Source organism: Pelodiscus sinensis, chromosome 7 (genome assembly GCF_052426305.1).
Source record: "Pelodiscus sinensis isolate ZL-2025 chromosome 7, ASM5242630v1, whole genome shotgun sequence".
Classification (NCBI taxonomy): Eukaryota; Metazoa; Chordata; order Testudines; family Trionychidae; genus Pelodiscus; species Pelodiscus sinensis.
The window spans coordinates 55702342-55716341 of NC_143058.1; the positions used below are offsets into that span (position 1 = coordinate 55702342).

General features: G+C 38.8%; 1 protein-coding gene across 1 annotated transcript in view; it reads left to right on the forward strand.

Moving 5' to 3' along the window:
• Nucleotides 1-4716: 4716 nt before the first annotated feature.
• COL3A1 (collagen type III alpha 1 chain) overlaps nucleotides 4717-14000 on the forward strand; it is a 74418-nt gene continuing 65134 nt past the window's right edge. The window contains exon 1 of the mRNA XM_075933792.2: nucleotides 4717-4928. Within this exon, the coding sequence (XP_075789907.2) occupies nucleotides 4850-4928 (79 nt within the window). The 5' untranslated portion in view covers nucleotides 4717-4849. The remainder of the gene's footprint in view (nucleotides 4929-14000) is intronic.

Genomic DNA, 14000 nt, shown 5'->3' on the forward strand with positions numbered 1-14000 from the left:
TGCTTGACCATGACTCCATGTGCTACTTAGGGTTCACTGAAGACCTCAACATAGGTCTTCAATGGAGCTTGAGTTGTGCATAGATCCATATATACCCCTCTGCACCAGGATAAATTTTACCTATCACACACAGGCCTGGATCTTTCAAGAGAAATGTACCATATTGATTTATCAGTATTAACAAGATGTAATGTATTTTAAATTGTATTTTACAGCTAGTCAAAAAAATTTTAATTGTGATTTCTGAGCTGTAAAATAACCATAACAATTGGAAAAAACTTTAGGGTTAAGAATTTGTGCTTTATTTTAATGTGGTTTTTCTAGCTTTAGCTTCCTGCCATTGGATTTGCAAATCTTTACCTGAAGAAAATCTCTGTAATATTAGTTTCTTCCTTCAGTGTAGGTCCTTTTAGATCATAACCCCATATACTTCTCTAAGATTAGCCAAATAGAATAAGATTTATAGTGTTAAACATAGATCTGAGTCGTCACATGTGGAACTGAACCACTGAAAGCTAAGAAGGGTTTGGATCACATCAGTCTTAAAGAATCTTGGATCCAAGCTTACACAGAATTCAATCTAGTAGCCTGATCTAGCACCATATATAAAAAGGATAAGAAATATACAAAAATGATAGTAATTAACTGATATTGGTTCTGTTACACCATGTTCTCCAAGAGGCAGAAATAATAACTGACTGTATTTTTATTCGATCTCAATCTCTGTATACAGTGTCTTCAACTGTATTTGCAGAGAGCTGACATTCACTCATTTATTAAGTTAATCACAGTTATGTTGTTTTATAGCTATAACAAGTCTTGTTTCCTACCCATTGAAGGGATCCGAATCCTTAACAGATGTCAGACATTGCTATACTTTTGCACATTTCTATTTCTTGCCCAAGAAGAGCCCGATAAATCAATACAGCAGTTAGTGCAAGAGTTCTTGTTCTGATGAAGTTCCTGTGTTCAATTTTGAAAGGACAATGGGATCTTGTGCATGTGGATAATGACAGATATCTGAGTCATTTTCTGTTGAAAATTCAATGGAACTGATAGATGTGCATGTTCTATTGTAACTAGTTTCAATGAACAAATCAAATAACCTAGTGTGGGTCAAAATATGCAATTTAGAAACTGGTAACGTAATCCTAAAATGGTATGAAAACTCAATACATTTTGTGTCATTTTAATGCACTATGGATAAATAGGAAAGATTAGGAGTACACAATTCATGCAAAAATCAGTCATGAAATTGATCTACCAACATCCACTGCATATTATTTAATATACTACAATTTCCTCCATGCAGCATCACACATTGTCTCTCAGAATGTATTGAAAGTGAATCCACTCTGCTACATCAAAAAGTTCAAGGGAATTTCATTGCTTGCTTTCACCTACATCGCCCTATTGGATATAGTCAGCTGAGGAACTTCTGCTTTAAGCGAAAATGCATTTCACGTGCTCAGGAAATCATGATCCAACACTGTGTATGAGCTGAAGAGATAATAGCAGACATTTGATTACTTTTGTATACATGCACACCAAGGTTCCCTCTGTTTTTCCATTCTTAGGCAAAATAAATTTTGTTATGTGTACTGAGGAATGTGCAGATGTGCACCACCATGCACACATGCTGTCCACTGTGAGCAGCTGTGGGCACTGTGCTAATCAGATGGGCAGCACCTGAATCTCTGCTGGGCAGTTGCCTAAGTGTTCAGCTTACAAGGAACACTGATGCACACACAAAAATCTTTTTAAGTTTGCCCTTTTCCTAGGTTAACTCTCTGTACTCTGACATGAACACCCTATTGATATGAATGATGCTCCTGCTGTATTTGTAAATGAGTCCGTCCATTCCATACTCTCCACATACACAACATGGGTCCAAATTCATCTGTTTAAATTAATTCGGTTTCAGCAGAAATCGTAGAACCATAGAAATGTAAGGCTGAACAAGACTTCAAGAAATCATCAAGTCCAGCCCTCTGTTGAGGCAGAACCAAGGAAACCTAGACCATTCCTTCCCACTCCTATCTACACTATTCTTAAAATATTCCAGGGATAGAAATTGTACAACCTCCTTATGAAGCCTGTTCTAGTTCTTAAATAGCCTTGCAGTTAGAGTTTCCTAATATCTAAGCTAAAGCTCTGTTGCTGCAGATTAAGCCCATTATTTGTTATCCTTCCTTCACTGGACATGGAGAGCAATTGATTACCATCTTTCTTACAACAGCCCTTACCATATCCCAAGACTGTTATAAGGGTCCCCTCCCCCAAGTTATCTTTCTTTGAGCCTATACATGCTCAGTTTTTTTAACCTTTCTTCATAGGTCTGGTTTTCTAAACCTTTGATCGTTGTTGCTGCTTTCCTCTGGTGTCTTTCCAACTTGTCCATCCTTCCTAAAGCGCAGCATTCAGAATTAGACACAGTCCTCCAAGTAAGGCTTCACCATTGTACAGTTTACCAGTTACCCCTCATGTCTTACTAAAAAACAACAAACGGTTTAGTAGCACTTTATAGACTAACAAAACATGTAGATGGTATCATGAGCTTTCGTGGGCACAGCCCACTTCTTCAGATGACCAGAGTTATGAGTTTAGGATGTGCAGACCTAAAATAAATAGGAGAGAAGGGGGGGTGGAGAGGAAATAAGGAGTAGAGGGAATGAAAATATCAAAGGGAAAAACAAGTAGGCAGAGCCGGTGCCTATTAGCACCTGAAGATTGGATAGTTAAAAAGAAGCAGATAAGGCTCAAAGGCAACTAACACTCCTGTTAATGAACTCCACAATTATTTTAGCCTTTTGTACAACTGCATAACATGGACTCATCTTTGTATCAGTTTGTAATATACTATAACCGCCACTTCCTTTTCAGCAGTACACTGCTTAGCCAGTTATTTACCATTCTGTAGTTGTACATTTGATTTTAATTTCCTAAGTGCAATGCTTTGCACTTGCCTTTTATGAATTTCATTTTGTTGATTTCAGACCAATTCTCCAATATGTTTAATCCTGTCTTCCAAGTACTTGAACTCCCATCCCTCTCAGCATAGTGTTAGCCACAAATTTTATAAACATATTCTTCACTCCATTAGCCAAGTCATTAATGAAAATACTGCATGATACCAGACTCAGGGACTGACCGGTGAGGAACTCCACTTGATGTGCCTTGCTTTTCAGAGTGGACTATCAATAGTTACCCTTTGAGCTTGTTCTTTCAGCCAGTCTTGCATCCACTGCTTAAGCATTTCATGTAGATCATATTTCTCTAGTTTGCTTATGAGAATGGCACACAGGACCAGGTCTACTGATCAGGGTGGGGAAGGAATAAAGGAACAACTGCCTCAGTGCCTGGTGATACAAAAGGGCCCTGAGCTTCCAGGCTCTTTGGATTGATGTCGGATCACTGTGTGGTCTGCTCCATGCAGCATGCGCAACATTCCCTGGATGGTGCTGAGGGCTGTCTAGTCTCAGCCCTGCCCCTTCTGCACAAGGTCCTGCACCTTCTGGGGGTACAAAGCAGCTGCTTTGCTCCCCTGCCTTACCTAGTGGCCCAGCGAGACTGTCAGCGCCACTGCATGACTGTGTCAAAAGCCTTACTAAAATCAAGATATATTATGACCACTACTTGTCCCTATCCACTATGCCACTAACCCTGTCAAAGGAGAAAATTAATTTTGTTCATACCTTTATTTGACCAATGATAGAATGATTTCCTCAAGCCTATAAGCTTTCCACACTACTCTCTACATTAATTTTGGAATCTCCCAAATCCTAAAATGAAGGTCACATATATAGCAAATTTTCTTTATGAAGCAATAGTCTCTCAGGTGATCTGATTTTGAATGCAATATACCTGCTTGAACCTTTGATGCTCAATAAAGCAATATGTAATGAGACATACGAAGGAATTTGAGTTACCATGATGTGAATGCAACAGACTCCGGCTTTTTTCTGAGAGGAAGTAATGTCTTGGTGGGGCGGGTGGACTGAAGCAAAGGTAGCTGTTCTGCATTCCTTTTGTCTAGTGAAATTAAGGTGAACTCTTTGAAAAGTTTTAGTCCTAGGCCATTGCCCATTTTTGGAATATATTGTTTCTATCATGAAATCTTCCATGTGTTATTACTACTTAGAGCAGTACAAAACTGCATCCATCACAAGAAGATGGCAGAATGGCACCGTACCAGCTCTGAAATTTAGTTGCCATATTCAGGGCCCCACTTTCATTTAGTCTCACTTGTACCCCTAAGGATGAAACGTGCACTTTTTTAACTTCAAGAACTTCTTTGTTTTCTGTGGTCTATTTATTTCCATTATATTGTTGCAGCATTGCTCTTTACTGAAGCATCAAGTATTATACATCTTGGCTGAATCATAATTAACAGGGAAAAATGCTTTACCACATAGAAACCCACTATAACTTCTTTCCCACATCACATACATTCAGTACAAACACATACACACTCTGTGCATACATTATGTAGTCTAGTATACATTTGTGTGTGGGTGTGTATGTGCAACATACACATACAAAAGTTCTAGATGTGCTATTTATCTAGTTTAGTAGTCTGTTTCTTCTGCAAAGCCAAAAAAATTAAATAATTTCTTTTACTGTTAAGGGGATTGGTCTTACTCTCATATTTCAGAAAGGGGCTGGAAAGGAAAGGAAGCCAAACTTTTTTCCTATTTAAGGCCATAGCAAAGGAATGTCTGTGGCTCAGTTCTGTGCAGGGCCCGGTGCTGAAAGGGCAGGGAACAATTGATGGTGCTATTTTGAATTGATTTTTCTTTTCCCCCCATTTTTATTTTTGCACATAGAGTCTCATGTCTAATATTTAGACATGATGAGCTTTGTGCAAAAAGTAACTTGGCTCATTCTTGCCGTGTTTCAACCCTCAATTATTTTGGCACAACAAGATGGTGAGTAATTCAAACTTCTTAAAAGTTTTTTTTAATTTCATCAATTCATCTTAATAACACATAAGAAAACAATATTCACAAATCTCTCCAGGATACTTTTCCTTCACTAAGTCAGCATTACCAGATAGATAGCTAATGTTTTTAGCTGGATACTGGAATATGTGTATTACTAACCAAGAGGTTCCTAAATGTAAGAAATGTTTTGCTTTTCCTGTGTACATTTTTCTCTCTTTAAGTTATATTTGTTCTTTCTGGTGTTCATATTATAGTCTCTGGAAAGTTATGAGGGTTTTTTAAATGTTTTTGTAGTCTGGAAGTTATTTGTCTCATGTAATAAGCCTATGTTTCCAGCTGTTTGCTACATTGCTGTTCTGAATCATAGAGTAAGTGCTCCTTTGACATTATAAGAATATATTTTAAAGATTTTAGCCAATAGGCAAAACTTTAAATTTTAACCAAGGTTGCTGATACCATTTTTCTAAAACCGTGCAAGGAAATGAATCTGTCAGCTTGAAGAGCTTTAATTTTTCACCCAAATCAAATGGGTGAATGCAGTCATTCTGCTAAAAACTTCTTTATCTCCCATATGCAGGCTACTCCAAACTTTTAGAAAATCAGTTAACAGCCAACTGATTTTCTAAGAGGGACTTACAGCGCAACAGATCACTTGCAGAAAATGAACTTGGAATATAGTGAAAAATTACACTCACATTCAATTTAGAGTGAAGTTAATCATGATAGTTAACAGATGAGATTCCATAAGAACTTTGGGGATCTGTACTGTTTCCTAGAGATTTTAACCAATGTATTTCAGAACCTTTTACTCTTCAGGTATGAAATACTACTTATGTCCTCTCAATATGAAAGAGATATGTTCATGCATGAAAGAAACTAATAAAGTAATTGGATAAATGGCATCAAATAAATATAAAATGTAGAGCAGTCAATTACAGCCAAACTTTTTAAACCCACATCCAGCCCCAAAAAGGAAACTATTAGAAATTATTACTTTACCAAATTGATGGCCAGCCTGTCTGTGAAAGTATAGCTAGACAGCAACCTGTGTATCAGGGTTTACTATGTTTCTAACAGGATGTTTGAGCAATGGAACAATTGGTTCATAGGGTGAATGTTCATTTTATGAGCAAATCGGGTGCAAATCTGCACCAAAGAAGTGCCCAAATGAGTGCCAAATGGCAATGTTCCTCGCATCAAAAAATAGGTAGAGGTTTACATTTCTGAATATCTTTTAAAATATGGATTGCAGGAGATCCGTTCCACATTTTCATGTATTTAAGTTATGTTTGCTGTGACTTGTCATTTTAAATCTATGCTTTCTCAGTTCACCCTACAGTTGTTTCACTTAAAAGCATGTTGCGAAGCCAGAGGAAATGTATGCAGTGGGGGCTCTTATCTGCTTTCGAAACAATATAAATTAACATGTTTTTCACTGTAGATAATGGAGTCCTTAGCCACCAGCCACCCACAGTGAAAATCACTCTCAGTTTGATCTCCCTTTTCAACAAAGCCTTCCTGCACGTCATCCCCTGACAAGACCCTTCCCCTCCCTTTGGTTGTCCCCAGACTATACTGTGTTATAAAACACATTTATTCTAGTAATGGTCAATTTTGGGCATAGAAAGGAACAGTTATGTTGAAGAAGTGTGAGGGAGGACTCTTAAGTACTCATTTGTTTGGCACATTCAAGGTGCATGGTATGACAACATTTCCTTATTGGGCTAGTTTCCATATGGGTTAGAGAGAGAGATGGTTAGCTTGATGGCATTGGTAAAACATCAGTCAATCAATTTTTAAATGCTACTGAAATTGAATATTACTTTTTGGTTTGCCCAGAATACAGAATACTTACAATGGAAAGTTCTATTCCACAAAATTCAAAAATATTTTCTCTCCTTTGAAGCTGCTTTTCTTACTTCTCTCATTCCCACTCCCATCTCAATGGACATACTCAGAAAATGACTACTAGAAAGATAATTCAGAGAATTCACTGTGAATATCGTTAATAAATCTACAACACATTGAGGAGTATGAGAGCTAATGTTTCCATGTCCAAAAAGAGAATTTCCAGACATGCTAAATTGCTCTCTCAAGAAAAATGTTTATATGGTTTGTATCAAAAGTTAAGTCAATATAAAATTTTCCTTGGAAAGTCTTGTCAGCAGACAAGCCTTGGCAAGATATTAATGAAGCTGCTGAGTATATAGAATGTTCAGAATAGTCAGATGTAGCTCTGGGCCATGAGTTCCTTAGTTTTTCTGTAATAACTAGAAAGGGAATTTTAAATACAGTCTTACACATAACCTCTGTTCAGATCACATTACAAATATTTTGGAATATGAAATGTTCACTCACTGCCACTAATCCAGGCTATAAAATGTCTTGGTAATCTAGCTAGAGTTCTTTATCTTGTGGGGAAATTTAGTTAACTTGAGATGGCCTGAACTTAGATTTTCAGGTGTGTGTTAAATTTTCATCAGTTTAAGGCATTTGGGCAAACCTTTTCATAATGAAGTGCCACCTAGTGGCTGGTAGTTCTGCTTCACCTGTGACAAATGAAGATTCAGAGTCAAGAAATAAATATTTAATACTCACCTGTATCACATGATTGAATCAATGATTTGGAAACTATTAAATTATTCAAGGGCAAGTTCTGCCACCTTTCTATTGGGTAACATTTACTAGCTCTTAAATGATATTAATACATTATTTTTGTTTGTTTGTTTTATTTTTATAAAACAGAAGTGTTGCTTTCTGGCCCACTCTCCCAGGGTATGTCTACACTACCCTGCTAGTTCGAACTAGCGGGGTAATGTATGCATACCGAACTTGCTAATGAAGCCCAGGATTTGAATTTCCCGGGCTTCATTAGCATAAAGCCGGCGCCGCCATTTTTAAAAGCCGGCTAGTGCGAACCCCGTGCCGCGCGGCTACACGCGGCACGGGCTAGATAGTTCGAACTACGTAGCCATTCTGAACTATCTGTACTCCTCGTTCCACGCGGGATTCAATCATGCGATACAGGTGAGTATCCTACTTTGAAGTAGGAATAAGAGATCCTCCGGAATAGGGCTTTATTCCGGAGGATCAAGCCAGTCTAGACGCTCTTTTCCGGCTTTTCTACAAGCCGGAAAAAAGCGGCGGACATCTTTATTTAAATTCCACGGGGGATATTTAAATCCCCCGCAGATTTCCCTATTACGAAGTTTAAAATTAGCATGCCCCTTTCGGGAAAGGGGCCAGTGTAGACGTAGCCAGAGTGTGTCTACATAGCAACATTATTTTGAAATAACTAGCGTTATTTCAAAATAACAGCTTGCATCTACACAGCAGGAAGTTACTTCAAAATAATGTCAAAATACTGTCAAGCTGAAGGACATTTTACTCTGACTCCTGTAACCCTCATTATACCCTCCATAAGGGACAATGGAGGAAGAGTGCTCTTTTTCGGAATAAGTGCTGTGTAGACGCTCCCAATTTTTAAATAAGCTATTTTGAAATAAGCTACACAAATGATGTAGATCACTTTGCATAGCTTATTTCTAGTTAAGGCCTGCTGTGTAGATGCACCCCTATAAACCTTGTTGTTAGAACAGAAGTAACACACACATGGTATGGCAGTGAGTAAGAATGTTTTTCTCTGTGTTCCTATAATGAAACCTGTTTTAAGAAACTGCAGCTAACATACTGGACTACATCTATATGAAGGCTCCTTTATACTGCCAGAATGGTGTAAAAGGTCTTTCTGTCTTTAAGAATCAGGGTCAAGAAGTGAATACAGTTCTGCTTCACTGTTATTAGACCTTGTGCAGTAAAGTACTATTGATTGCTATCATTCCTCTGAGTGGTTCCTTAAGTTGGATTGGCTGTTACCATAAGTGCACAGCCACAGATTTCTGTACTATATACAGTGGCATATTTGGTATTCAAATGCTACAGTACAGGTGTTTAGTAGCCAAAGAAAATATACTAAAAATAGCTTATCCAATGTGCAGAGAACTTGAAAGAAATGATCACCAAAACATACCAAAAAGGAAAGAAAAGTGCAAGTAAGAGTCTGGTTTCTTTACTTAGCTGGGCAAGTGAAAGAGAAGGCCAATAGTATGTAAGAAAATTAGTCTAGTGATCTTCATTAAGTAGCAATAACATTCTGCCTTGTGGGACACAATCAATCTGAGCATACTACAAAGCCACCCTTCATCCATTACCTAGTTTACATGCTATTTTGGTTCTGTTAACTAATGTCTCAACTAGATCCAGCTCCCAAAACATTGTGGATAAAGAAAAAGGCACCTTGACATGCTGCAGAGTGTGCTGAGTAGAACACATAGTAACATGCATCTGGCACCTGGATGTTCGAGACTGTGCTTATTGGCTACCCAATTTTAAATTAATGCATGGTTAAAACGTAGGGTTTGAAATTAAGGTTTAGCAATGTGTGCCTCTCAGACGGTGTTTTGGAAAAGCAACATATGACCTTCTATGTTGGGAAAATCAGAGCTTACATTAAAGTTGGGGTATCCAGCCCTTCAGCCAAGTGTGCATGTTTTTGCAAATGTGACAGATTTCATAAACACCATGTAAATCACACAGATATTAGCCGTAAGGGAGAGAAAACATTTGGTCTCTCATAATTTTCCCTGTTTTGTTTTTGAGTTGAAACCAAGGCTAAGCAGACTGATTTTTTTTTTTTTTTTTTTTTTTTTTGTAAAGGCAGCAGAGTTGGCAACATTCATTGCTTCATTACAAAGGGTGGAGGCAGAGGTGCAGGATGTCCATTGGCAGAGAATATTGTTAGCAGATTCAGTACTTGAGTAAGAGCTATTAAAGCCACCCTTCTCACAGAGTTCCAAATCACATGCAGCTCCTCTGTTATTTTCCAGTTGTGGTGAAGTTTTGGGTCTTGAATCAGATAAATGTTACCACCTCTTGCCAGACATTAGTTGTTGCCAGCCTTACTCAGTTCTTGGCTATTGTCTTTAAACAGTTTGCTTGGTGGAGGAGGGAAAAAAAGCAAGAACTAGCATCCTTTTTTTCCCTCCTGTGCTATGCTGACATGGCTACCTTACCTCATGTTAACATAGGATCAAAGTTTGCTATGGCTCACTATTTAATCACAAATACAATAAATAACTTGGAACACATCTGTTTTAATAATCTGGAGAACATGCTATGTAATCACAGTTGGAGGGTGATGTAGATTGTAACTAGCATTGTGGTATCACCTACTAATGCGTGCTTTTGAACACTTTAGTTCTTTCTATCTCTAACACTGCATTGTGGTTTAACAGCATCTACTCAGAGAAGACCGAGGCTCAGGCTGCCACTAGTGGTATCTAAAAGTGTGGCATGTTTTCACAGGCTGTTAGGAAACATGAACACTGTTGTTCTTGGATCTCACCTTATGATTGAGCATTAACCTACTGACACAACAACTGTAGCAGCCAATGAAATGATTGCATCCCAACACCCCCCTCCCCAAATCAGCTTGGGAAAATTACTCTTCCAACCTTATGATGAATAGATGTGTCCATATGACCACATAGACCAATATACTCAAACCTAGGGGCTGTTCCAGACTTTAAACATAGGAAAGGGAAGACATGGGTGACTAGAAGTTCAATGGCAATGCTGAATTGTCAGATAGGTTGTGGCGGTACTTGAGGTAACTCGACTGAATTTCCACAATTAACTCAGAATCGAATGTGATATAGCCAAGTAAAATGTGTCATCAGTGGTCCCTAGAAACTGCAAATGGATTTTAAAGATGTGAAGACCTCACAGAGTAACATCAATGTTTGTCCTGTCCGGTCTGAAACTTGCTCCATGGCATCTCTGTGGCCCTGACCTCATTACCATTCATTATCCTTCTGGTGGTGGCTTACTAAATTATATCTTACAAGATGTTAGGTGACTGAGGCTTCAATCAAGAACCTGGTCTCAGCTAAGAGGATTATTAAACATAATCTAATGCCTACTTATCCAAAGCTTCTATGAAAGTTTATAAACCTATAATCTGACAAGCATCTAAATGGATACCACATTCAAATGAAAAACATATTTAGTTCTGTCATATTCAAAAGCACTTCAATTCTAGCTGGCAAAATGTTCTGTTTGACAGCGTCTATTTCTTAAGTAGTGCCTTAAAAGAGCATTTAAAAACTGATTCTGGTCTTCCTGATTTTGATCTTTGGCAGCTAACATGATTTAGGTAACCTAGTTTATTTTTTTAAAATGCAAGATTTTTAATGACAATATTTACCTTAAACTAGTTGCAAAAGGACTACATCAATCTATCCCTCATTCCCGACATTCATCATCATAATATGTCTTCTATTCCTGACAATCAGATATGCAGTTGAATTATACAGTTTGTACAGGGCCATTGCGGAGTGGGGTGGGGAAAAGAGGCAGCTTCCCTGGGGCCTGGTGATTTAAAAGGGCTTGGGGCTCCGGGCTGCTGCTGCTGCTACCATGGCCAGAACTTCAGACGCTTTTCAGTCACTGCTGGAGCACCTGTCGCGTGTTTCAGGCATCACAGAACGGCTGGTAGGGTTAGGTTAGCTCCCAGCCCATCCCTTGGTCCCAAGGCATGCATCTTTCTGGGAGGGCCCAGAACCAGCCCCCTCACCTTTTCAATGGGCTTGGCATTTCTGTTCTCAGCCCAATGATTGTATCATCCATATAATCCCTTCCATTGACACAAATGAAGAGGGCTTAACATACGTGAAATCCTTTTCAGAGAGTGGAGGAGATACTATTTCTCTGATATTGTGCCCATTCCCAGAACTACACTGAAATACTTAGGTTGGCTCTTTGTGCAAGAGTTCTAAAGAGTTTAGTGTGCAAGATTATTGTAAGGCAAGGGGACCACTGTCATTCTTCGCTACTCTGTTCCATGCTTAACTCAGGATTTCCACCCACAATTCGCACTGGAATTAATGCTACTTAAGACCTCAATAATCCCCAGGGTTTCTTCTCTCTATCCTGCTACAGAGCAGTCCCAAGGTAACAGACCACACCTCTCCTTCAGGAACTGTGCTAGTAGGGGGGATAGGAGCAAGGCAGAATAGGGATGGGTCAGCTGTCCCTGCAAAACAGCATCTTCTCCAGTGATGTTGTATTTCTCTTCCCCTGCCTATGGATTTTTTTTTAATCTGTAGTGTTTGGAGATCTCCCTTTTTTCCCTCTCCACATAGAGCTCCTGTAAACACTTGTAAACTGCTGTAAACTGCTTTCCTGTAAACACTGAGGGGGGATCTTCACAGAGTTTTCTAACTGACTCTTCCTGTGTTCCCGGATCTGAAACTGCATAGTTTAGGAGTGGGAGTTTTTAATTATTTTTCCCTTGGTACATGTCTCATTTGGGTCACTGATGTTATAAAGGGAATGGAAGTTGTTCCCAGAAGAGCTAATAGTTACTCCTTGATCTGCATCATCTTGGCTGCTGGATGATGCATAGGGGGAGACTGCTGCAAGAACATAAATTAGAGCAGTCCTTAGGCTACAGTACATGAGACTAAACATTAATTTATCTTTTAGAACAAATATTATTTTCCCATAGTGTTTCATAAGAGCAGCTATCTTCACTTCATAATTCTTCTCACTTAAAACAAAATCCAACCTCTTTCTTTCCCATCCACCCTCATGTTCTTTTTCTACTTCAGTACTAATCCTGCTGGCTCTAAGTTTCCAGAGGTGGAAACTTTGCCAGTTTCATGTCAAAATGACAATGGAAAACATGATATAATGAGTGAAACAACAATCATTTGTTAAGTTTAGTTAGGGTAAACTTCACACACTGGAGACTTCTGGCTGTGTTTAGTGAAAATACATCAGAGGAGATTCTTTTCAGATTAGCTAAGAAACCACTTCCATTTTCCATGATTTTTCTCAAGCACTGTAGTTTTGTAAAAGAAATAGAAGAATGAGACTAAAAACAACATGCAATGTAATACCAGCTGCATTTTCTCTTTCTTTCACACATAAATACTCTATAAAGAGAGGTTTTCCAGTAAATGAATCACACGTGAGTCCTTAAAAAATCTCAGCATATCACCTGAAGGTAATTATGTTTATTTTAAGGTAAAATTCACCCTCTTTCTGCACTGTGGCCTAAATCCTTAGTTATTTCCAAAGGGGCACAGAAAAGTGGGCTGCTAATGTAGCTTTACGGCCTGAGTAGGCTGTGTGCCAGGATGGTCTCCAAGCATACATTAGAGCAAGTTAAGGGCTACTCTCATTTGCATCCAGCTGCCAGCAGCCCAAAGAAGCCTGTCCTGCAGTTGGAAACCACCTGCCATGCTGCCGTTCCCCATCAGTGTCCCCTATATCAGCAACTGGAGGATGTTGTTGATGCTTTGACTCTCAGAGGAGTCTGTCTTCCTTAAAGTGATATTTCCATGGCCAGCTAATCCAGGTTTAGATACTGTGCTATGTGGTATCACAGGGGACAATGTATGCCTCTTTTCACCAATAGATATTAAGGGCTGATCTGTGGCTGGAAGCCATGTTCTCTGGTAATGTACTGTTGCTCCTAGCAACACAGGGCTTTTAGCTTCCACTCTGGGACATAATTTGTTCCCACTGAGTCAAAGTCTCATTGACAAGAGGGTGCATTATTGGTCCTTCTCTTGTGACTATCTCTTGATTTTCCTCTTCCATTTTTTTTCTGACGTTTTCTCTTTGATAGAAATGTGAACAAAATTGTGGCTCTTTGTTCAAAAAAACATAGGAACAGTTGTTCACATGCACACAGTTAATTAGAAAAATGGGAGGGATGCCTATTTGTTATTTTGCTGTTTGGCGTAGCTATTACATTGAACATCAAAGAAACAATGAATCACTCCACCAGTGTTTTCCTTGAACTATATGCATGTGAACTCAGCAGTTATGCCCTGGGGAGATCATGTTGATGTTAATGAGAGGTTCTCTTTAACTGTTTGTCTAGTGATCTGTGTTAGGATGTCCTGCTTGGTTCTGTACTGCCTCAATGTGATTTCAGTTGTTTCATGGAAGGATACTCACCTGAAAGGCAACAAGAAGATTATTATT